Source organism: Myxine glutinosa, chromosome 11 (assembly GCF_964187855.1).
Source record: "Myxine glutinosa chromosome 11, kmMyxGlut1.1, whole genome shotgun sequence".
Classification (NCBI taxonomy): domain Eukaryota; kingdom Metazoa; phylum Chordata; class Myxini; order Myxiniformes; family Myxinidae; genus Myxine; species Myxine glutinosa.
This window is the reverse complement of record NC_136271.1, coordinates 110,786,069-110,811,921: the sequence shown is the minus strand read 5'-3', so window position 1 is coordinate 110,811,921 and position 25,853 is coordinate 110,786,069. Positions and strand designations below refer to the sequence as shown.

The window sequence follows — 25,853 nt, the reverse complement described above, 5'->3', positions numbered from 1 at the left end:
TGGGTCATTTGGGTCCTCTGGGTCATTTGGGTCCTCTGGGTCATTTGGGTCCTCTGGGTCATTTGGGTCCTCTGGGTCATTTGGGTCATTTGGGTCATTTGGGTCCTCTGGGTCATTTGGGTCCTCTGGGTCATTTGGGTCCTCTGGGTCATTTGGGTCCTCTGGGTCATTTGGGTCCTCTGGGTCATTTGGGTCATTTGGGTCCTCTGGGTCATTTGGGTCCTCTGGGTCCTCTGGGTCATTTGGGTCCTCTGGGTCCTCTGGGTCCTCTGGGTCATTTGGGTCCTCTGGGTCATTTGGGTCCTCTGGGTCCTCTGGGTCCTCTGGGTCCTCTGGGTCATTTGGGCCCTCTGGGTCCTCTGGGTCATTTGGGTCCTCTGGGTCCTCTGGGTCATTTGGGTCCTCTGGGTCATTTGGGTCCTCTGGGTCCTCTGGGTCCTCTGGGTCATTTGGGTCATTTGGGTCCTCTGGGTCATTTGGGTCCTCTGGGTCATTTGGGTCCTCTGGGTCATTTGGGTCCTCTGGGTCATTTGGGTCCTCTGGGTCATTTGGGTCCTCTGGGTCATTTGGGTCCTCTGGGTCATTTGGGTCCTCTGGGTCATTTGGGTCCTCTGGGTCATTTGGGTCCTCTGGGTCATTTGGGTCCTCTGGGTCATTTGGGTCCTCTGGGTCATTTGGGTCCTCTGGGTCATTTGGGTCCTCTGGGTCATTTGGGTCATTTGGGTCCTCTGGGTCATTTGGGTCCTCTGGGTCATTTGGGTCATCTGGGTCATTTGGGTCATTTGGGTCCTCTGGGTCATTTGGGTCCTCTGGGTCATTTGGGTCCTCTGGGTCATTTGGGTCCTCTGGGTCATTTGGGTCCTCTGGGTCCTCTGGGTCCTCTGGGTCATTTGGGTCCTCTGGGTCCTCTGGGTCCTCTGGGTCCTCTGGGTCCTCTGGGTCCTCTGGGTCATTTGGGTCCTCTGGGTCCTCTGGGTCCTCTGGGTCATTTGGGTCCTCTGGGTCATTTGGGTCCTCTGGGTCATTTGGGTCCTCTGGGTCATTTGGGTCCTCTGGGTCATTTGGGTCCTCTGGGTCACATGGGTCCTCTGGGTCATTTGGGTCCTCTGGGTCCTCTGGGTCATTTGGGTCCTCTGGGTCATTTGGGTCCTCTGGGTCATTTGGGTCCTCTGGGTCATTTGGGTCCTCTGGGTCATTTGGGTCCTCTGGGTCATTTGGGTCCTCTGGGTCATTTGGGTCATTTGGGTCCTCTGGGTCATTTGGGTCCTCTGGGTCATTTGGGTCCTCTGGGTCCTCTGGGTCATTTGGGTCCTCTGGGTCATTTGGGTCCTCTGGGTCATTTGGGTCCTCTGGGTCATTTGGGTCCTCTGGGTCATTTTGGTCCTCTGGGTCATTTGGGTCCTCTGGGTCATTTGGGTCCTCTGGGTCATTTGGGTCCTCTGGGTCATTTGGGTCCTCTGGGTCATTTGGGTCCTATATTCCTATCCTATAACATATATATCTCCTATAACCTATCCTATAAATATAGATTTGATGACGTCATGTTTACACATCTGAGCGACAGAAATGAGCGACAGAAATGAGCGACATAGTAGGGGAGCTCCCAATAGAGTTCGTGACCATTTTCCCGTGATCAAGGTTTGAAGGTTGATTTTGAAAGATAAAAATATATATAAAAAAATAAGCTTGGGTATCTTTTTTTTAAATGCGGGCGAACTCGGCCAGAGGACAAAATCCAAGATGTCCACCAAAACCGCGAAATCGGGCATATTTCCGCCTACGTGAATGCTACATATACATATTGGGTGTCCATATGTGGGTTTTTCTGGGCCCAGATCTTGCATCTTACATCAGTCAAGTGATATTGTGACTTAAAATGATATTAAATGATTAATGTTGACCAAAATCCAAGATGGCCGCTGCAAAAAACCATGTATTGTATATGTTCATAATTGTGCATACCATAGATTCATCGCTGGCGTCTAAATACAGTTTTACATGACTAGTGTTTTCATTTATAACCTTATTGTTACTATGAATGACTTTTTGAGCAGGTAACGAACCAAGATTGCTGCCTTATCTACAAGATGGTTTGATTAAGTTTCACAGGTATTTGTTCACAGGTAGTTGTTAGTATTAATTTCCAGGGAGTACCAGGGTGGACAATGGATCAAGGCATTACAGTTAAGTATATTCAACTAATAATAGTTAAAATATTAGTTAAGTCCCTTTCTTTAAGAGATAAAGATCTGTCCTGTTCAATATTTAAGTTCAGTTAAGTATTAACATCATTCATATGATGCTGTCTGATGTACGGTATGTACAGTAAGTAATAGGTTTTATTTTTCATTGCAGAGTATACCATGGCGACACCACCCATTCAAGGAAAGAAGAGAAAGAGTGAAGATGAGGACCAGCCTCCAGGACTATCAAGCTCCAGTGAGTGTATCCTCTGTCATAAGCATTGTGATGAGGAAAAGAGTAGCTTAAGCCCAGAAGCCTGGCAGCATCTCCAACAACAAGCAGAACGATGGAGAGGATTGGACAAATACGGTCAAGTCTTTGATGCAGTGCCATGGCACAATGGACCAGCTGGAATATATTTCCACAAACTGTGTAAAGTTCAACTGGCCAGTAACTATAAATTGGAGCAGGCACTAAAGCGACAAAAGAAATGTTTTGAAACAGAAATCTCTCGCAGCGATGATGTAGCTGACGAAGCACCTGGACCATCTTGCGCTCAGAGACAATCACGATCACAAACCGGTATTATACAAGACAAACATTTGTGTATTTGGTGTATGAAGGGAGAAGACCTGAAACACCCTGGACGGGACAAGTGGCACATCATGCAACAAATGGATGCATGGCATGTCTTCAAAGGTCACACAGTCCATCTGGACGACGAGAATATGCGGGATCGCATTTTGACACTGATTGATTCCACGTCAGATCCATTTGCCACAGAGATCCGCTACCATCGGTCATGTTGGACGAAATACATCAAAGTCCATGATTATAATGATCAACATTTGCACATGCACAATGTACGACTGGCAGAAGTACGTCAAATGTTTTTCAAACATGTGCGCACTGTAATTTTTGAAAGACATGAACTCCGAACACTACAGAGCCTTCTACAAGACTACACGCAAATGCTGGTGAACTTTGGCATGACTGTGAACACTGTGAAGTCTAGCACAATAAAATCTATGCTCCAAACGGAATTCAGCGACCAAATTGGTTTCCACGAAAGAGTTACAAAAAACAAGAGCTCAATGGTTTTTGACACGTCAGCTGGTGGAACATACATAGAAGCTGCTGTAAATTGCCTAGGTGCAACTGATGACCAACTCGTCTCAATTGTAGCGCAACGAATTAGAGCTGAAGCAGCAAAAGTATCGCCAATGATCTGGCCACCTCACATTGACGATTTACTCAATGAGGACGAAACAAGCAGCCTACTGAAACAGCTCATTTCCCGTCTAAAGTCTTCAAAACCTCAGCGTGACCTTGATATGGAGGATGACGACTCTGCAGTTATCGCTTTGACTGCCTTGCTCTCTTCATATATGACAGGCAAACGAACTTCATTTGGAACAAGGTTGTCTGTTATGATACACGGACTAACCAGAAGCCGGGAACTTGTCGAGTTATTGAAAAAATTCTCAATTGGGATCAGCTACAAAGACGTGCTACATCTCTATGATGCTTGGGCCAAGTACGATATTGAGCAGAACAAAGCATGTCCAGAGGAGCTTGCACTGGGTATGCCAGGGACAGCAGTAATGGACAATGATGACTTTTCTGAGGACACGCTAACTGGCGCGAACACTTCACACCGTACAAATGTTATGTTTGTCCAGCCACTTGATTTGGTTCATGCTCCAGAGGAATCGGCCCCAGAATTAACAATTCCCAAGTCTAAAGAAATGAAGCATCTTTGCATCGATCAGCATAAAGTCCATCCTTACAAGACTGTCCAGCGTGGAGCTCCAAGTATGCGAACAGGTGTTGACATTACTCCTTCAGATACTAAAGTCCAGAGGCAGCGAGGACTCATTCATGCCATGGCACGTCTAGATGAGACTCATACACCACCTGCACCATGCAGTCAAACAGTTGGGGGATTTGCAGGTTTCCAGTCAACAGTTCAGCCGCATGTTGTCAAAAGCAAGCCGTATTACTTCTTGACTTTTCCAAATCCTCCTGGAAAATCTGTAGTGCACGAAATAATGTGCCGGATGGTTGATGCAGCAGGCAAAAAGAACATGCCCTTCATCCAGTTGGTAGGAGATCAACCAGTGTATGCCTTGATAGTGCAAATGAGATACGAACACCCTGATAAATTCAGTGTCGTGTTGCCTTCTATGGGCCCATTTCATATTCACATGTCTTACATTTCTGCCATGAATAAGCGTTTTCACGGTCTGGCTTGTCTGACATCCTCGTTGCGGCAGATGTTATTGCAGAAGGGTCTGTGGACCAGGCATTACGGGGCAAACACTACAAGAGGAGCATACGATGTCTCCGATTGATGTATGAAACTCTGCTGAGAAGAATCATACAACAGTCACTACAGAATGGGGGAAGCATCTCAGATGAACTTGAAGCTCACTTGACTGTCCTGCGGAATCCTTCCTCAACAGCAGAAGAACGGCAGGAATGTTATGCACTTCTGGAAGCCAACCAAGAGGTTATTTCATTGGTGGCAGATGAGTTCAATAGAATTGAGGAGTCCGGTGGTTCAATGGCAAAGTACTGGATCACATTTATGGAGATGACTGAAATATTGATGAAGAATCTGCATGCGTTGAGAATCCAGAACTGGGAACAATTCAAGTCGACATTACGTTTAATGCTACCATGGATCCAGATTTATGACAACGATAAATATGGACGGTGGTTGGTTGAGTATTGGCTGGAAATGGAATCCCTCCCAGAGGATGTAGCACAATACATGCGAGATGGCTTATTTGCTCAATCCATGTCGGGAAAGCCTTACTCATGTTTGCCATTGGATCTCTGGATCGAGATGACAATGAACAAGGGTTCAAAGATGAAAGCTGGCTGGCTCAAAATTTTGAAGAACGAAAAGATGCTGCTGTCACATTCCCGAAATGCTAACAATGTTAATAGAGTCCGATCCTCACTGCATGATCTTGCCAGCACATCAGAATCAAAACGACATCACAGTGAAAATGCTCCCACTCGCATGAAGGAAGACGAACAAGCTGTACAAGATATTAACAACTGCATCACTGAATTCGGCTGTGACCCTTTCAATGAAGAAAACAAGGTCTTGAAGTCACTACAGTCTGGAATGGTAGCTTCTGATGACCTCATTCAAGATTTTGAATCGGTCCACACCGATGGCGAGAAATGCTTGAAGGCATTCTGTGAAGACAGAATGTTCAGCAGCAACAAACCTTTCCATGCAACCATTCACAGGAATTTGAGACGGAACTTCAGCAACCCACCTTCAGTCAAGACTGGCGAGCGCATCATGAAGTCAGACGCAATGGAGAACAGAGCGATGGCAGCAGTTGTCTCACTTGCTGAAAATGACACCGAAAATTTCACCTTGTCAGAGATAATGTCGTACCGAGTCACAGATGAATGTCTGCCAATATTCAATATCAACGGCACCATGAAAAAAGTGCAAAAATCTAAGTTGGTAGAAAAATTCAAGCTACATGCGTTGGAACCAACACCAGACAAGTACACGGCGATCCTGGACATGGGATTTATATGGCGTTTGTCTACGCCATCGGTAGAAGACAGGGAAAAGGCTGATGGAATTTCCTACACCTGGGGAGACTACGCATCGAAGGTGTTCGCCGTCATTATGAGCAGACATAAATATGCATCACAAGTTGTGTTTGTCAATGACAGATATGATGTTTCCCTGACCGTCAAGGATAGCGAACGCAAGCTTCGAAAAAGCACTTCTGGATTTTCAGATGGCTCCAAGAATGTATTTTTCAAGCAGTCGGACAAATTCCCATCTGCCAAAGGATTTCAAGACTTCTTCCACAATGCAACAAACAAGCAGCACCTACAGATCTTTCTCAGAAACGAGTTCAGCGTGTTGTACCGAAACTATTCTAACACTGAATTTGTCTACTGCGTTGGGCCCACATGTGTCAATCTATCGACAGGTTTGCCTGTTACAGACTTCCAGTGTGAACAGTTAGAAGCAGACACATGCATGTTCTTCATCTACTCACAAATACGTAAAGCTGGAATAGAAACACCTGTTATCATCGACGCAGAAGATACGGACGTGCTTGTATTGGCATCGTATGTTGCTCATAGAACTGAAGGGGTGCTCGCAATGAAGTACAAAAAGCAGTTCATAGATTGTACAGCTTTCTGCCCGAAGGAAATAGCAGATATCATAGTTCCTCTTCACGTCCACAGCGGCTCAGACACAACAGCAGCATTCTTTGAACATGGGAAGAAAACCATCTTCGACATATCATCCACTTCACCTGAAGCTAGAGCGTTCCTCAGTGAAGTAGGGAAACACCTACCGGTCCCTCAGCAGGTGCTTGATCATATGACGCTGTACACCATACGGTACATATACAAGGACAAACAAAGTACCACTCTGTGTGATGCTCGGGCCAGGAAGTGGCGACAAATGAAAAGGAAATCAATACTGCGGCTTCCACCAGACAAAGAATCCCACGATTTGAAAGTCAAGAGAGTGAACTATCAAACCTACGTGTTGCTCAACTACGAAAAACCTGATGCGCCACCGTCTCCTTTATCTCATGGCTGGCATCTCGAGGAAGGCATGTGTCTTCCATTGAGGTACATTCACCCAGCACTCCCAGAAAAACTAACTCAGGCTTTGGAAAGCAGCCCAACTATGGATGATCCAGTCGAGTCTGGGTCCGAGACGGACGATTCGGACAGTGAATAACAATTTCAATCTATCCAACACAAACAAACTGTTATAACAACTATTGTCATTTTCAACCCTACCGTATATGCTACTTGTGCAATGTGTATCACTGCTTGTAAATGTAATGTCATGTCACTGTAAATATAATAAAACAAAATAGAGAAAGATAAATTCTTTCTTACTGATTGCAAATGAAAACCTTGAACATTGTGTCAAATAAAAGACGTTGCAATAGATACAATGTACAGTAGCCATAACTGCTTATCTAACGGGCGAGAGGCAGCCATCTTGGTTCGTTGCCTGCTCAAAAAGTCATTCATAGTAACAGTAAGGTTATAAATGAAAACACTAGTCATGTAAAACTGTATTTAGACGCCAGCGATGAATCTATGGTATGCACAATTATGAACATATACAATACATGGTTTTTTGCAGCGGCCATCTTGGATTTTGGTCAACATTAATCATTTAATATCATTTTAAGTCACAATATCACTTGACTGATGTAAGATGCAAGATCTGGGCCCAGAAAAACCCACATATGGACACCCAATATGTATATGTAGCATTCACGTAGGCGGAAATATGCCCGATTTCGCGGTTTTGGCGGACATCTTGGATTTTGTCCTCTGGCCGAGTTAGCCCGCATTTAAAAAAAAGATACCCAAGCTTATTTTTTTATATATATTTTTATCTTTCAAAATCAACCTTCAAACCTTGATCACGGGAAAATGGTCACGAACTCTATTGGGAGCTCCCCTACTAACAGAAATGGGTGACAGAAACTAGCTTCACTTTTGAGCGCCCGAAATTCCCAGGCAAACGCTATAACGCACCAGGTTTACAACCTGTGCGTTAATAAGTGATTACCCATTTATTAGTCCCCGACCAGGAGGGTCTATACTCTATAGGTTCGCAGTGCCTTCCACTTCCAGTTACCTCCGCCACCAAAGGTGGATGGAGGTTATGTTTTCACCCCTGTCTGTCTGTTTATGAACAAGATATCTCAAAAAGTTGTGGACGGATTCGGACGAAACTTGATGGACAGGTTAGGTGTCTGACCAGAACGGTTCGATTCGAATTTTGTGAAGATCTGAATATGGATTGGGATATGAGTGTTATTTAATTTCTAAGTGATTCTTCACCTTTGGGGGATCGGGCCAAAAACGATACATAGCGGGATATCTCAAAAAGTTGTGGACGGATTTGGACGAATCTTGGTGGACAGGTTGGGTGTCTGACAAGGACGGTTCGATTCGATTTTGGTGAAGATCTGAATATGGATTCGGATATGAGTATTATTTAATTTTTAAGTTATTCTTTGTGGTGCTGGGCACACACGTTAAACAAAGGTAGGCCACAACGCTTTAGGTTAAGTCGAGCTCTTTATTCATTGCTCACTCGTCAGCACTGCCGTGCTCGGGGCTGCGAGCCCGCGTGTATATCTGGAGGCCACGCCTCACCTGGGGCGTGGCCGACGCCCACTGGTGCGCGGAATTATGTCACTGCGCCAGCGAGCCATCGTGTCCGCCACACGCGCCCCCCCAGAATTCCCGCGCACCTGAAGGGTCAGTTTGCGGGGCAACCGGATGATCCGGCCGAAGCGCCCTCTGGCGGCTGGCGGCGTCCGGGATGCCGGGATGCCATCTGGGATGCCTCTGGCGGCATCTGGGATGGGTGCAGGGCAGGGGGGTGGCGTGACGGTGGGGTTGGGCAGTGCCGGGGGTCCGCCCACCGGGGGGCGGCCCCGACGCGGGGGCAGAGCCGCTGGCGGGGGGTGAGCCAAGTCGAGGTGGGCCGGCTTGAGGCGGTCCACGGAGACGCGGTCAGGAGTACCGCCGATGTCCAGGGTGAAATGCTTCGCCCCGGTCTCCAGCACGCGGAAGGGCCCATCGTACGGGGGCCGCAGCGGTGTCCGGTGGGCATCGTGGCGGATGAACACGTACTCCGCCGTGCGAAGCTCCGGGGCGACGTGCGTTGGCGGGCAACCGTGGTGCGCCGTCGGCACCGGGGCGAACCTCCGGGCGGTCTCCTGCAGGGCGGAGCGCTGCTGCGCCGCGGACCATGGTGCCGTGGAGTCGGGGAGGAACTCGCCCGGCACCCGCAGCGGTTGTCCGAAGACCAACTCCGCCGCGGATGCGCGCAGGTCGTCCTTGGGCGCCGTCCTGAGGCCCAGCAGGACCCAGGGGAGCCTGTCGACCCAGCCGCCGTCGCGGAGGCTGGCCCGGAGCGCGGCCTTCATGGCGCGATGGAAGTGCTCGCACAGGCCGTTGGCCTGGAGGTGGTAGGCCGTGGTGCGGTGCAGCTGGACGCCGAGCCCCCGCGCAACCGCCCCCCAGAGCTCCGAGGTGAACTGGGGGCCGCGGTCGGACGAGATGTCCGAGGGGGTGCCGAACCGGGCAACCCAAGTGGCGATGAACGCCTGCGCGACGTCCGCCGCCGTCGTTGCTGCCAAAGGCACGGCCTCCGGCCACCGGGTGGTGCGGTCCACCATGGTGAGGACGTGGGTGCAACCCCGCGAGGGGGGCAGAGGTCCCACCAAGTCCACGTGAACGTGGTCGAACCGACGTTCGGGCACAGTAAACGGGGCCAACGGGGCCTGGGTGTGGCGGTGAACCTTCGCGCGCTGGCACATGAGGCACGTCCTGGCCCAATCGCGGATGGCCTTCCGGAGGCCATGCCAGACGAACTTGTCGGCGACCAGCTTCTGGGAGGCCTTCGTGCCCGGGTGGGACAGGCCGTGGATGGCGTCAAAAACCCGGCGCCAGAGGGCACGATGGGGCGAGGCTGGCCGAGGGAGACGTCGCACAAGAGGGCCGTGCCCGCGCCGTCGAACGGTACCTCGGTGACGCGGAGGCCCGTGACGATGGTCCGAAAAACCTGGACGGCGGGGTCGGCGGACTGGTCCGCCGCCATCCGGGCATAGTCGATCCCGAGGTGGACCGGGTGGGCGACGGAGCGGGAAAGGCAATCCGCCACTGGGTTGTCCTTCCCCGCGACGTGCCGGATGTCCGTCGTGTACTCGGACACGGCTGAGAGGTGACGCTGCTGCCAGGCCGACCACGGCTCGGCGACCTTGGCCATCGCGAAGACCAGGGGCTTGTGGTCGATGAAGGCCGCGAACGGGCGGCCCTCTAGCAGATGGCGGAAGTGCCGGACCGCCAGGTGGAGCCCGAGCAGCTCGCGGTCGAAGGTACTGTACCGCCGTTCGAGCGGGCGGAGCTGCCGGCTAAAAAACGCCAGCGGCTGCCAAGCTCCCTTCACCCATTGCTCGTGCACCGCGCCCACCGCGTAGTCCGACCCGTCAGTGGTGAGGGCGATCGGTGCATCGGGCGCCGGGTGCGTGAGCATGGTGGCGCTAGCCAAGGCGAGCTTCGCGCCCATGAACGCCGCGTCCATCTGCTCGGTCCAGGTAACGCCACCTTTGCCCGGCTTCCCTCGGAGGGCCTCGTGCAAGGGGCGCAGGAGCTGGGCGATGCAGGGTAGGAACCGATGGTAAAAGTTTACCATGCCCAGGAACTCCTGGAGCCCCTTGATCGTGCGGGGGCGCGGAAAACCCCTGACCGCCTCCACCTTGGCCAGTAAGGGGATGGCCCCGTGCCTGGTGACGCGGTGCCCCAAAAAGTCGATTTCGGTGACGCCAAACCGGCACTTGGCGGGGTTGATGATCAGGCCATGCCGGCCCAGGCGTTCGAAGAGGGTGGAGGTGCTCTTCGCGGGACGCGCTGGTGACGAGGATGTCGTCCAGGTAGACGAAGAGGAAATCCAAGTCGCGCAAGACGCTGTCCATTAGTCGCTGGAATGCCTGAGCCGCATTCTTCAAACCGAAGGGCATCCGAATAAATTCGAAAAGCCCGAATGGCGTGATGACCGCCATCTTCGGGATGTCCTTTGGCCTGACGGGGACCTGATGGTAGCCGCGTATAAGGTCCACCTTCGAAAAGAAGGACATGCCCGCCAACCGGGCGGAGAAGTCCTGGATGTGGGGGACGGGGTAGCGGTCGGGGGTGGTGGCGTCGTTGAGGCGCCGGTAGTCCCCGCACGGTCGCCATCCCCCGCCGGGCTTTGGCACGATGTGGAGCGGCGACGCCCAAGCACTCTCGGAGCGCCGCACGATGCCGAGCCGCTCCAGCGTAGCGAACCCCGCTTTAGCTACCGCGAGCTTCGTCGGCTCGAGGCGGCGTGCCCGGGCGTAGACCGGTGGCCCGGCAGTGGGGATGTGGGGTTCCACCCCGTGCTTGACGGCCCCCGCCGAGAAGGTGGGCCGCGTAAGGGCCGGGAAGCTGGCGAGGAGGCGGGTGAATTCGTCCGCTGCCGGAAGCGTACAAACTAACCTCGCTGGGACCGAACCGCTCAGCAAGCCGCTTGGCGAGCCGCTCGGTGAGCCGCTCAGTGAGCCGCTCAACGAGCTGCTCAGCGTGCAAGCAAGCGATCTGAACGTTTCAGCCTGGACAAGGCATCTGTTCTTCACATCTAGCAACAACCCGTTTGCACAGAGGAAGTCCGCACCGAGCAGTGCCATGGGGACGCTAGCGGTTACGAACGTCCACGTGAAGTGTTGCCTTCCGAACCACAGGGAGAGGCAGCGCTTCCCGAATGTGCGTATGGGTGTTCCGTTCGCGGCAAGCAATGCGTGGCCCCGGCCCGCGGTTCGCTTGTCGGACGTAGAGGCAGGGATAACGCTCACCTGTGCCCCTGTGTCGCATAGGAAACGGCGCCCGGACAAGGTGTCCGTTATAAAAAGAAGGCTGCCGGAATGGCCGACGCTCAGGGCCGCTACCGAGCGCCGGCTTTGTAGTTTCCCGACTTGCCGAAGGAGCACGGCGGGCAACAATTCCTCGCCTTGTGGCCAAACCTGGCGTGGAATTGGCACCAGGTTTGCGGTGAAGGCGGAGGCTGTGGTTTTCGCGGTGGTGGTGGGCGTAGCGTGGCGGCGGCCACGCGGCGTGCATCAGCCTCGAGATCCACGAGGTGTGGTGCATCAGCATCAGGGTCAGCCTCGGGATGCGCGACGGCTGCGCCAAAACTCGCCTGCGTGTCCAAAGCCGCGAAGAACCTGTCGGCCTCAGCAGCGAGAGCTCGGGGTTCCGTCGTCACAGAACCGGCCAACACGAGGCGGACTCGTGCCGGCAGCTGGCGTCGAAATAACGCCCGGAATAGAGCGTTCGGGGTTTCGTCGCCCATCAACGACAGCATATGGTCCATGCGGACTGACGGTCGCGTGTCTCCGAGCTCTGGGAGGTCCAGGAGGCGGTCGGCCCGTGCATCCACCGTGAGGCCGAACGTGGCGAGGAGGAGACGCATGATCGCCTCGTACCTGCCGTCGGCCGGTGGGTTCCTCAGGACCGACACGACGCGAGCGGCCGGGCCCGAGGGAGGCGACCACGTGGCAGTACATGGTCTCATCCACCGTGATGCCTCAAAGTCGGAACTGGGCTTCTGCCTGCAGGAACCAAACTTCGGCTTGAGCCTCCCAGAACTCGGGGAGTTTGGTTTGGACCGCGTTGGTTGCCATTGCTGTGGCGGGTTCGGGTGGTCAGCGACGGCTGACCAGAACGTCGGAGGGTCACCAATGAAGCGCGGTGCTACACGCGCTACTTGTATAGCAAGGATGAAGCGGACAACGCGGTAAGTTCAAAAGAGTCTTTATTTCAAGAGCTCCACTGTAGCACTGGAGCGCTCCGGGCTGCGCGCCCGGTGTATATCCCGAGGCCACACCTACCCCTCGGGCGTGGCCGCCGCCCACTTGGTGCGCGGAATGATGCCCTCGCGCCAGTGAGCTTTTGTGTCCGCCACAATGTTTCCATTAGTCTCATTAATAGATCGTAGATCATGTACAAAAAAAATAAAAGCATTGATGGAAAATGTATTTCCGACAACCCTACTTGTGACTGGGTGAGTTGATTAGGTAAGAGATAATTGATTGTTGCTGCCATTTGCAGGGGAAAGTAGTGTGTGTGTGTGTGTGTGTGTGTGTGTGTGTGTGTGTGTGTGTGTGTGTGTGTGTGTGTTTCACCCAATGAGTAAATTACATGGTATTACCTTTGCCCATGGTGTTGGGCTGGCGGCTAGGGTGCCAGCTTAGGATTACAACCAAGGATCCTGGGTTCGAATCCCGGTCGATCGCTGAATGAACGCCAGGGGGGTTGACTCAGCCTGTTAACCATCCTTCCGAGGTCGGCTAATTGAGTACCAGTTCACTGGTAATTCCCTGCTTGTCGTAAAAAGGCGACAAAAAGGGTTGGCGTCAGGAAGGGCATCCGGCCGTAAAACATTGCTTCAAAAAGGGGACCAAAAAACAACAACAACCACGGTCCCCGAAAAGGCCAACCCCCGCTTTGCGGGGAAAAATGGCCTCTAAACGGTGGTTTTGGTTTTTGGTTTATTTTTACCTTTGCCCATGGATGGGTTTCTGCAACATCAATGATCAGTCTATGATAGACACAGGGCCATAGGGTGGATATCTATTCTGTTTTTGGATTTCATGACCTGAACCTTAGGGATTTGGCAAGAAGGGTGTGGGATGAAGCCTTATGACCTCCAAAACATCTTGTTTTTTTTCACAAGCGATATCGTGGTACGTTACCGAGAACCGCTGCCCCAAAACACCAGTATACACCAATTGTATGTTACATTTGAAATACCCATTTACACAGTAAAAAAACAACACAAACTATATGATGTCATGTTCACATGGGTCTTGGCAGCAATATTTATTAATTCAGACCCCCAAAAGTAGTAAAAATGTTGTTTTAACGACTTGGTAAAATAACATGCTGTTGATGCATTTATCAGAAAGTCATGTTTTTGGACCTTAAAACCTGCATAATTTTAAATTTTTGTACAATATTTGTGATTGGTGTTGCTACTACGATCCATGGTGGTTTACCAATGCTATTTTGAAACTGTTAATAGGTCCAATAAGTGTGTAAGGGGTGATATTTTAACCCATCAAAGACAATTACGTGGCGTACAAGCGAACCAGTGCGCATTGACGTCATGATAAACTCGAGATGGGCTGAACTATAGCCACAATTTGTCTCTTCGGCTTGGTCATGTTGAAACTTGTCCAAAACATCATACAAATAGTGCAGTTATTTCATCCTCTTCAGCATCAGAGTCTTCCTCATCTTCAGATCTGGAGTCTTTATCATCATTCTTATCATCAAAGTCAACATGGCCAGTTATGTTTGAGCAGTCGTTCCTGCCGCACTTGCACAAATCTGTGCACGGAATGTTATTCTGTAGGCAAGTGCATGTAGTTTCGTTGCTGCATCGTGTCTTCTTGCAGCTTCCAGTGCAGTTAGCAAGCTCCATCACGCTGTCTGGTGCAGGTGGAAGTGTCATCCAGTCTATGGCAAGTTCCTCTTCCATCATCCATCCATAGCCATCAGGGTCGGGAATGTCAGGGATGGGCTGCAGGCTCCTCTTGTAAATTCCTGAAATATTGAAGTGATCAATAACATTAAGAATGGAGATATACATATTTCCAAAACAACATCAGAGGTATATCATTAACACTAATAACAGTACAATCATATTATTGGGAAATTCTGTGTAGAGAAACATGCGAAATCCAAAACATCCTGCTCTGACTGAGTGTGGAGCAAAAAAATCTCTGGATCATCTACATGTCATGTTATCTTAACAACTCAACTGTACAGATAGTTACTTCAATTACTCTTTCAAATAGACCTGTTAATTTTGAACATTTACAAAGCATTGTTGTGACATTCAATATTTTGTTTTCAATTCAATAAACTTTCCAAATAATCATCTTCATTAACACATGCTGCACCATATACTAGTACTCCTGTCCAAACATAAATTACAGGTGACGTTCAATATTCAAAGAAACAACCAATTAACTTACCAGCTTGGTAATTGGCTCTCTTGATGTGCTGTCTCAGGGCATCTTGGTTGGGAGGCATTGTGATCTCAGACGTTCTAGCAAGACGAAACATGTTGTACCTGGCCTCATTCACAGTAGTGATATTGTGCTGTCCATATAACTTGCAGACAAATGTCTCCAGTGCTTCCATCATGTCTGGATGTATGTCAAACCGTTCTCCAAGGTCCTTCAAGGCACCGCACAGCTCTGGATTCCTTAGTATGATGTTTAAGGCCTTCTTTTTGCCTTTGCCATAGAAGGCGCTTACACTATCACGGCCAGTAAAACAGTGTAGGCCTATCAAAGCTTGGCTGACATCATCCCCAATGCTATCGTAGATTGCTTTCAAGTCAATTGTCCTAAGGTTGACTCCCTTTCCTGTGTGGAAATATAGATGTGCAGAGATTTGGGGTACTAAGGCTATGCCGATTATGAACACATCTGTATCCGGACTAACGATGATGACGTCATTGCTTGTGTGTGCTGCATGCGCGGCATGGAGGAACATCCGTGTGTCCGCCTCTTCATGCGTCGAATTTAGTGATGGCTCTTCTTTCACTTCAACTACCTGATCTGGAGTGCTGCTTCCTGTGAAGATATGGCATTTGGTTCCATGTGCCAAGAACACTGTAATTCCTCTGAGGTATGCTGTCTTGACCTTACTCCACGTCTCAAACAAGTATTCGATTAGCGACTCCTTGTTGTCACTGTTGGAGAGGAACTTCTTCCATTGTTGAGGAAGGGACTGGCCATATATTCGCATCACTTGAGACCCTCTGGCTGCTCTCTTCTCTCGCTCGGCGTTCTTAATCGATACCTTTCGATAAGTATCGGTTACGAAATGGATCTCACTGGACTTGTTGCCCTCTGCTCCCTTGACAAGGCGCTTCAGTATTTCGTGGGCCAGATCGAGAAATGTCCTTTCCCCGGTGAGTTTGTTGATATTCAATTTCTGTATCATTGCCATACCATCCATTACATACATGCCTCCTACTGGAATATCAACCACAGGTTTCTCTGCCTGACTTTCAAGTGCATGAAGTAGGTTGGCTTTGTTGGTCTTGACGAGGCAGCCTTGCACACTTGCCAAAGGAAGAGGTAGTGGGCCAAGAGAATAGGACATTAACTCTTGAAGATCAATTTTCCGGAACTGCCCGATGACAACAAGCCTTGCTAAGAGATTTCTGTCAGCCTTCAAAGACACATCCTTTCCACGAATTTTCTTTTTCACAGCCTTAGACATGTTGGTGAATGTCTTAAGTTTCAGTTTCTTCATTGAGCCAAACAGGTCGACTGTCTCCGTCTGAAGTCGTTCTTTACATAGGGTGGTGAACTCTGTTTCTCCTCTTTCATATGCTGTGTTTAGATCTTCCTGAACTTCTCTTGTAGCCACGACACCAGATGTAACATGAACCAAGTCCTCTCCATCATATTCAAATGGATTAATCATGCTGTTTGTCATCTCGATTATTTTGTCAACATCAGCTTTGTCACGTAGCATGCGACTTTGTAGTAGATCGGAGCGTGTTGAGCTGTGCTCTTCATATCTGGACTTCCCTGCCATAACCTCGCATTCCCGTGCAATTGACCCCCTCGCGTGGTGTGACCAAATCCATCGGTTAACTGTCCCCTTGCTGGTAGTGAAACCGGTCATTCCCCCCTTGGTCTTGGAATCCCTGTTTGCTGTCTGCTCAATGGTCTGGTCGCAGGCGATTTGGGCAAAAGCTTTGTCGCTTCTCTGGGTAGCGAAATCACCCTCCATAAATTTCTGATGAATGGCGGGATGGGTCTGCTGAACATCTGACATTTCCAGCCAGTCTACTGGAAGGTATCTGCTATAATTAATGTGATCATAGGCAAATATCCATGGAAGCATACATCGTATGCTGGCGAGGTGAACATCCCAGTTGGCTTCTCGTGTCCCTCTAATGAATAGCAAGAGAAGCTCCACCGTCTCAATGTATGAACTCCAGAAGCGAAATGTTGGTTTGGTGTCACTTGCTTCTAAGAATTTGTCAAAGGAGGTTTTGAAGTCTTTGAACTTGTCACTGTTGAGAATGACATGGTAGTTTGGATGTGGGAAAGCTTCAGCTAAGTTTGACAAAAGTTCCTTCACTCTACCCGCCTCATGTTCTGGAATAGATTCAAAATATGCATCCAGAAGCATCTGCTGCATCGCGTCTGACATCAGCTTATGGGCTCGAACTGCCCTGTTGTAATGCTTGCCGCTGAACACTCCATTCACAGACCCCACTGCAACAATCTCTGACTCAACCAGGATGTCTTGGAGACCACCATCTCGAAATCTCTTTCCAATACAGCCAAGAAAGGACATTGCAGTGTGGAATGCCCCAAGTCGAATTACCAGTCTCTTCATGAACTGTGCATTGTTCCATCTAATGAGCTGTGCCTTGCAATAGATGGCTTGGTCAACGACAATGACGACTGCTTCCAACTGTAACTTGTCGGCGATCTGAACACTTCTCTGCAGTATTGTTAGTACCGTATTCATTTCAGTCGGAGTGGCATCAATGACAGGGAGATACCCTATCACGCTCTTTGGTGGAACTTCAACACAAGACAGTAGTTGGTTGAATCCTGTCCAAGATGGCAGAGTCCCGTCAATGCTGTACTTGGTGATGTGGTATGCTAGGTCTATCGTCTTAGGGTGCTGGAGTAATGGGAAGTACGTTGCTCGATCCAATGGAACGCTGGTTGCGAATGGAGCGGGTCCTTCTTTTTTCCCTCCATAATATGTGGCAAGGTTCACTGCAGGTGGCTGCATCGATCTCTCCCGCGTCCTCTTAACTGTAGTGACTGGTGCTGGTTGTACTACTTCATGGGATTGACTTGGTTGCTGTATTATAATCCCATTGGTATTGTGTGTTGTTCCACGCCCAGACAATGTCTCCTCCCCGAAGTCATTATTGTCCCATACGAGTGTGACATGCTTGCCCGCCTGAATGATTGATGGAAGAGCATCCTCTCCACGATGTAGTTCTTGGTTAGCCAGTGCAGTGTCATGATTTAAGATGACAGAGTTTGAGACGCAGTAACCAAACCCGTTCAGTAGGCTGATTAATTGGGCTGAACCTGAGAGATGACGTACTGTCATTGCAAGTGACAAATGTTTGGGCATCTGTTTCCTTCCCTTTGATTGGAGGTATATGATGTCCTGTGCAATTGTGAGAATTCTTCTATGTATTGTAGATTCTATCTTTACAAACTCATCAGAATCAGGTTCGTCTGACACTCCCACCATCCATGCAATAAAGTTATAGAGACAGGCAGGTACAATTGCTTCTGCGGCATTTGTTGTCAGGTGCTCAGAGGTTTGGGGCCATGGCATATTTGGCTTGATCTCATCTATTGCATTTCTCAATTGTAGCGCAGTGAAGTAGTGTTCTCTAAGGTTATTCTCAGTATACCCAGGTTGCTTTGGTGGGGTTGGTTCAGAGTCGGATGTTTGTTCTGTCTCTGTTGTGTCATCACCTGAACCATGCATGGTTTCTTGCAACACTTTCTTTTCTTCAACCAGCACTTCAGTGGAGATGTCATTAACATACACAAGGTGTCCTTGGCAGCGCATATACGGGGTTAGAAAGCATAGTTGTGGAAATGTTTTCATCAGTCTTGTCTTGAGAAAGCCACTTTTGTAGTTTGATTCTATTCCGTGTGTTGCTTTGATTTGTTTCATGAACATGTCATTAAGTCGTTTCAGTCTGTAGATTTCCTTGTTGTCTATTATAAGATCCTTGACTGTTGCACAAAATAATGTGTATGCTTCTGAGTAGTTGGAGTCTCCTTGTTGCTCTGCATTAGGTGTTGTTGCTAGCTTGCCTAAATACCGGGTATACTCCTTGTAGCAGCGACCATGGTATTTTACCTCTATCGCAACACAATCGCGGTCTTGAATTTGAAGCAGCAGGTTTGTATTGTTGTTGTCTTTAGCAGCTTGCTGCAGTCTTGGTGCCTCAATTGTTGAGCACCTTGTTAGAGGCTCTTTTCTTCGGCCCCTTTTGCCTGTATTGATTGTTCTCTCTTTCTGACAAAGGATGCATATATTAGGCAACACATATTGGGATCTGGCTGAACATTTGGGCTTGCCTAAGCTGGAGCGTAGAGCACGTTTCTTGACTGGTTGTGGGCCTTTATGCACCTTGTCAATGTTGACGTTGATGTCATTGCATGTTGAAGCTGCAATAAATACACATAAAAGAAAACAATTAAAATTATGTGAGTTTAAAATGTCTAGACCTCAAGTCATGGTTAGCCCGACTAGATTCCCTCCCCCCCCCCCCCCTTCCTCAGACTTCCTTTAAAAAATTTATTTGTTTCACCTCGGCCCTACCTCCTTGCATAAATATTGGACAGTTCCTTCAATTCAAAATCGTTCGACTACACACAAAATCATTTTACATATACCTCACAAAAAAAAAAATCAAACTAAGTTTTGAAGCATTGTCATGATTTATTATTCAAGTTATTCAACCTACCAGTATTGGCTGCATTTTCTTCTCTCTTTTTCATGCTGCTTTGCACCCTGCTCACTCGTTGTTTATCGGTAAATCGTGAATAACACACTTGATGAAACGCTGCATCATGCGGTATAGCTATAGCAGGTATTGTTACCATACTGTTGCCACGTTCGCCGAATTCGTCAGCGTGGTTCTTCACGAAATTTCTCGCAATTTCAGCTTGATCACCTTCTAAATTCTGCCACGTAAGAACAAATTGCAAATATCGCGGCCTTGTTATATCACTAAAATGTATTAAACTTGATCTTTTGGCCGGAGAAATGCACATATAACAGCGTTTCTCGCTCCCACCCTCGTCACCGTCGCTGCTACTGGAGGCCGCCATTTTGATTACTCGCAGCCGGAAGCCCAGACATCGTTCGTAGCGCGAATAAGCGCGATCCTCATTGGTCAATACATCGAAATGCGTTCGAGGCTAAACGGAGATTTTGGAAATAAAATTATACATTTCAACATTATATTACAGACTAACGTACCAGAATCTGACTTGTGAAAAGTCATGAACATTATTTCTTAATTTTTTCTATATTATCATGCCAATTTGATGCCCACCCGATTTTCAGGTCACGAAATGAAATGAAAAATTGGAACACCTGGCTGTCTATGATAGCCACATGCCAGGTCAGCACAAAAGTCAAAGAGAATTGCGACCCAAATATTGGTGTGTTTCTGCTTACTGGGCAAAAATTTGTGTTTCTCAACACGATGTGGCCATGAGTCCCCCACCATAATGGCCCGACAAGGTGTCTTATCTGAGACCTCATTCAATAATTCACCCTTTAGCTGCTGTGGTGACACCAATTTGTGCCCCCAACACAGTGATCACCATGCAAATTTGAATAAGCAAATATTAATTAATGAGCAGTTAAGGCTGATATATGTGACTGGCTCTGGCAAAAGCAGACACTTGGGGGAAAACATCAAAATTGAGATTTTGATATCATCTGATTCCCCATGCTTTTCCCTTTCGTTTGATATATACATTATGTTAATTGGATGAAAATTAACGAAGTTATGGTATTTTAATGACAATAATATTTTTGTTTAAACAATGGAGATAATTAGGTTCAAAGTTCACAATACAGTTCACACGCACAACTAATGTGCACACGTAGAGCTTTTCATTCACACCAAACATGTACGTCAGGGATCTCCTTCGAATTACGATGTATGGCTCGTAGTGAAACATCGAAATTTCGCGATCTTCGTGACTTTCTGAGCACATTTTGAGAATTAAATTTTAGATTATTCGTCGACTTTCGCAACTTTTCTGTTGTTTCTTGGGAAAATGTTTTGGTGCATAAAAATCTAGAGAAGTTAATCTTTCTACCCATTCTAGAAAATCTCAATTTGGTCCCTGTGGTCATATTTTGACTCTCTTCGGCTTTTTCTCGCGAAGAGAAATGCCGACAAGTGTCTGGTTTTGCCAGAGCGCGTCACATATACAGTTGTGCCAAAAATATTGGCACCCTTGCACATTTTTCAAATAATTATCCATTTCTTCCAGAAAATTGTTGAAATTAAAAATATATTTTGGTATCCACATTTGTATTTCTTTGGATTGCAGTGGAACAAAACAAAAAAAGCTGAAGAAAATTATTAAGTCTTAGCTTATTCCACACATAAATTCTAAAATGGCCTGGACAATATTATTGGCACCTTTTAGAAGTTGTTAGACATCATTTGATTTCAAGCAGGTGATTCTCCTTCACTTCGGAATTGAAATCACCTATGGTGAGTTGCAGGTGCCTGTAATATAAAAATCACTCATTCAACCAGTTTGAATGGAGAAAAGGAGTCATTCTGCTGTTTTGTGTCACTGTGTGTACCACAATGAGCATGGAGAAAAGAAAGAAAACCAGAGAATTGTCTGAGGAGGTCAGACACAAGATTGTAGCCAAGCATGGACAATCTCAAGGCAACAAGTCCATCTCCAGAGACCTTGATGTTCCTGTGTCCAGCATACGCAATGTTTTCAGGAAGTTTAAGACCCATGGCACTGTAGCCAACCTCCCTGGATGTGACCGCAAGAGAAAACTAGATCGAAGATTGCAGCGAAGGATTGTTCGAATGGTGGAGAAAGCACCTCGATAAACTGCCAAACAGATCCAAGCTGACCTTCAGACAGAAGATACGACTTTTTTCAACTCGACCATCCATCGCCATCTCAATGAAAGGGGGTAGGATACCCAGGAGGACCCCACTGCTGAGAGAGAGAGACAAAAGAAAGCCCAACTGGAGTTTGCCAAAACACACCTGAACACGCCAAAATCCTTCTGGGAGAATGTCCTGTGGACAGATGAGACCAAATTAGAGCTTTTTGTTAAAGCACATCATCTCTATGTTTACAGAAAACAAAATGAAACCTTCAAAGAAAAGAACACCTTCCCTACAGACAAACATGGAGCAGGTTCAGTGATGTTTTGGGGTTGCTGTGCTGCCTCTGGCACTGAGTGCTTTGAATGTGTGCATAAAAAACAAAACAATCAGGAGATTGCCAAGACAGTTTGGAGCGCAATGTTCAACCCAGTGTCAGAAAGCTAGGTCTCCGTCAAAGGTCATGGGTCTTGCAGCAGGACAATGACACCAAACACACTTCTAAAAGCACCCAGGAATGGTTCAAGACAAAACACTGGACTGTTCTGAAGTGGCCAGCAACGAGTCCAGATCTAAATCCCATTGAACACCTGTGGGGAGATCTGAAAACAGCAGGTGGGAGAAGGCACCCTTCAAATCTGGGAGAACTGGAGCAGTTTGCACAAGAGGAGTGGGCCAAACTACCAGTAGAGGTGTAGGAACCTCATTCATGGCTATAGGAAGCACTTGACTGCAGTTATTTTGTCCAAAGTCTGTGCTACCAAATATTAAGTCTCGGGTGTCAATAATTTTGACAATGCCATTTCTTATTATTTTCTGATTCAAAAGGATATATTAAATTCTGAATCAAAAACAAAGGTTCTGTAATATTAACAGTGAAATAAAGAATTGTGGAGACCAAATACTTTTTGTCAATTTCAACTTCTTTTTAGAGAAAATTGTGAGTTATTTGAAAAAAGTGCAAGGGTGCCAATACTACACACATATATACATTGCTGCGTCCGATGGTTGCGGCTGCAGCAGCCCTGTGGGTGGTTGTGGTGGTCAGGTGGTGGTGGTCAGGTTGTGTTGTGGTTAGGTGGTGGTTTTGGTCATGTGGTTGTGGTGGTGGTGGTGGTGTTGGTCAGGTGATGGTGTTGGTCAGGTGATGGTGTTGGTCAGGTGATGGTGTTGGTCAAGTGATTGTGTTGGTCAGGTGATGCTGTTGGTCAGGTGATGGTGTTGGACAGGTGGTGGTTTTGGTCATGTGATGGTAGTGGTGGTGGTAGCCACGTGGTGATGGTGTTGGTCAGGTCGTGTTGTGGTGGTGTTGGTCAGGTCGTGGTGGTGTTGGTCAGGTGGTGGTGGTGGTCAGGTGATGGTGATGGACAGGTGGTGGTGGTGTTGGACAGGTGGTGGTGGTGTTGGACAGGTTGTGGTGGTCGTCGTGCTGGTCAGGTGGTGATGGTGGCGAGGTGGTGATGGTGTTGGTCAGATGGTGGTGGTGTTGGTCAGGTGGTGATGGTGTTGGTCAGGTCGTGTGGTGGTGGTGTTGGTCAGGTGGTGGTGGTCAGATGGTGATGGTGGTCAGGTGGTGATGGTGGTCAGGTGGTGACCGTGGTGGTCAGGTGGTGATGGTGTTGGTCAGGTCGTGTTATGGTGGTGTTGGTCAGATGGTAGTGGTGTTGGTCAGGTGGTGATGGTGTTGGCCAGATGGTGGTGGTGTTGGTCAGGTGGTGATGGTGGTATGGTGGTGATGGTGGTATGGTGGTGATGGTGGTCAGATGGTGGTGGTGTTGGCCAGATGGTGGTGGTGGTGTTGGCCAGATGGTGGTGGTGTTGGCCAGATGGTGGTGGTGTTGGCCAGATGGTAGTGGTAGTCAGGTGGTGATGGTGGTCATATGGTGGTGGTGTTGATCAGATGGTGGTGGTGTTGGTCAGGTGGTGATGGTGGTCAGGTGGTGATGGTGTTGGTCAGGTCATGTTGTGGTGGTGTTGGTCAGATGGTGGTGGTGGTGGTGATCAGGTGGTGTTGTGGTGGTTTTGGTCAAGTGGTGCTTATTCAGCTAGCTGTCCTCTATTGTACGGGTCCCCGTTGTTTATCCTAATATCTCATTTCATACACTCCCAGGACACAATTTCTTCCGTTTTTTCAGTGCAGTACGACGAACAATATTTGCCCCATGGCAACATCATGAACCATCATGACAAGGGAACAAGGCCAATCAGGAGTCGGAACTCCTGCAATGGCGTCATGGGACTGATCATGTGAGAGTGATGTAACCTTACTAAATACAGTATATGTTCAATATTACTTTCAACATCCCCACGCTCTTTGAAAAAATAGGGACAATGCTTCTGGGCTCACCTGGTAGAAACAGGGAATCACTGGTAGGTGTGGATGACCCACAAAATATGTAACGGAGAAGTAAAGAGCTATTTTGGGGGGCAACCCCCTTATCATCTTGCTTCTTGAAGAGATTAAATTATAAAATGGGTCGTGATGTCCACATAGATGTCTGTCCATCCGTCCGTTCACTTTTTGCTGTTTTTGCTACTCATCTCTCATCACCTGGATGATTGTTCTGAAACTTGACACAACAATACAAGACAGTAGCCCGCACAATCGCTCAGGCTTCGATTTTTATGATTCTGTATCATGGGGGCTCCCAGTGGGGATTAACCCCCTAACCTTGGATCCCTACTTTTCGCTTATTTACCAACCGATTTCTCTGAAACCCAAAACAACCCTTTATATATATATATATATATACAGAATCGAGGCTCGTGGATGAGCTAACACATTGAACATGAAAACATGCACAGACACATAAAACATGCAATGAAGGGAGCGGAGACAAAAAGGGGAGAGAGGGAAGCACACAAGCACAACACCAGGAGAGAACAGGGACGTCAGTAGATCTGTGGAAGGGGGAGGGCTGGGGGAGGAGGGAGGGGTACATGATATAAAGCAAATGAACACTACCAGGGAATTTCAGGAAAGAAGTTGGGGATTTAAAGGGGCGGATTTGGGGTGTTTTAACGGGGGCAGAAAATGGGGTCTGATATAAAGTGAGGAGGCTGCAGACTGCCGATCTGAGGGATGAGAAATGGAGCGGCAGAGAGTGGAGTCATCAGCAAAGAGATGGAGAGGATTTTCCAGAGAGTCGGAGAGATCGATGATGAAGACCTGAAAAAGCACAGGGCCCAGAACACTGCCTTGGGGAACTCCAGCCTGAACAGGAAGGGGAGATGATAGAAATCCATTCAGGGCCACATGTTGACTACGACCAGAAAGGAAGTCCGCAAGCCATGCGTGGAGATTTCCATGGATACCATATGAGGAGAGTTTGGTGAACAGAGCGGGGTGCCACACCGTATCGAAGGCACCTGATATATCAAGGGAGACAGCTCTAATTTCCTGTTTGACATTGAGGACCTCCATCCATTGTTGAGACAGCAGAAGCAGCATGGCCAGAGTAGAGTGACCTGGTCTGAAACCAAATTGATGATCAGAGATCAAGCCATTGGAGAAGAGGAAAGATTTCATATCCGAAGCAATGATGGATTCCACGACTTTGCCTATAATTGGGAGCAGGCTGATTGGTCTGTAGTTGCAAGGATCTGTTTTTGCACCTTTTTGTGTAAAGTGGTTATGTTGGCTGATTTACAAACTGATGGCAGATGACCTTGAGCAATAGAGAGGGTGAAGAGAATAGAGAGAGGGTGTGAAAGAGAGACAGAGCAGGATTTTAGGACCCGTGGGCTGATGCAGTCTGGTCCAGTTGCAGAATCAGAATCTAGGTTTGACAGAAACTTCTCCACCTTGTCAGGAGAGAAGGACACAGAGTCCAAGCGCAGCTGGGTACGACTGGGTATGGTGGGTGTAGTGAAATTATACCAAGGTTGAACCCAGGAGAGTTACTCGCTTCAGCCACTGAAGGGCGTCTATAAAACCCAGGACGTCCGCGACGCCTAGCCACTCCTGTGACATTCACTTTACATGTAGTCTTGAATGGTACGTATATGCTAGACTCGCACATATATACTAGACTCGCTTGCTTTGACTATTATTATCGGTCCTCTCTGTATGATACCAAGATCCTGATATCTATTGCATGATTGCATTCTTACAGGATGATGCCAAAGATCTAATTGAGATTAAACCTACCTATGGGACAAGTTGTGGATCTGGTTGATTTTCACAACACTTAATCTCAATTAAGATACACGGAAATGGCGGGACACAAGATGATCAATGTACCGATACTCGGCTCCGACCCACAAGCTGAGGATTCGGGCTCGGTGTTCGCGCACTGGCTGAAAACGCTGGAGAACCAGTTCGGCGCCCAGGATGCTGTACCCACCGCTGAAACGAAGCTGTCTGTGCTACAGACCAAAGTCGACCACAACGTTTACAGGAGCATCGTTCGAT

At 48.3% G+C, this 25,853-nt stretch overlaps 1 protein-coding gene across 1 annotated transcript; it reads right to left on the bottom strand.

Annotated features, from left to right (window-relative positions):
• Window positions 1-13,611: 13,611 nt before the first annotated feature.
• LOC137414092 (uncharacterized) lies at window positions 13,612-16,368 on the bottom strand. The gene is made up of 2 exons (XM_068099570.2): window positions 14,787-16,368; window positions 13,612-14,352 (listed from the first exon to the last, which is right to left on the bottom strand). Exons 1-2 carry the CDS (start codon window positions 16,366-16,368, stop codon window positions 13,991-13,993), a joined length of 1,944 nt encoding a protein of 647 aa, XP_067955671.2. The 3' UTR covers window positions 13,612-13,990.
• Window positions 16,369-25,853: the final 9,485 nt, after the last annotated feature.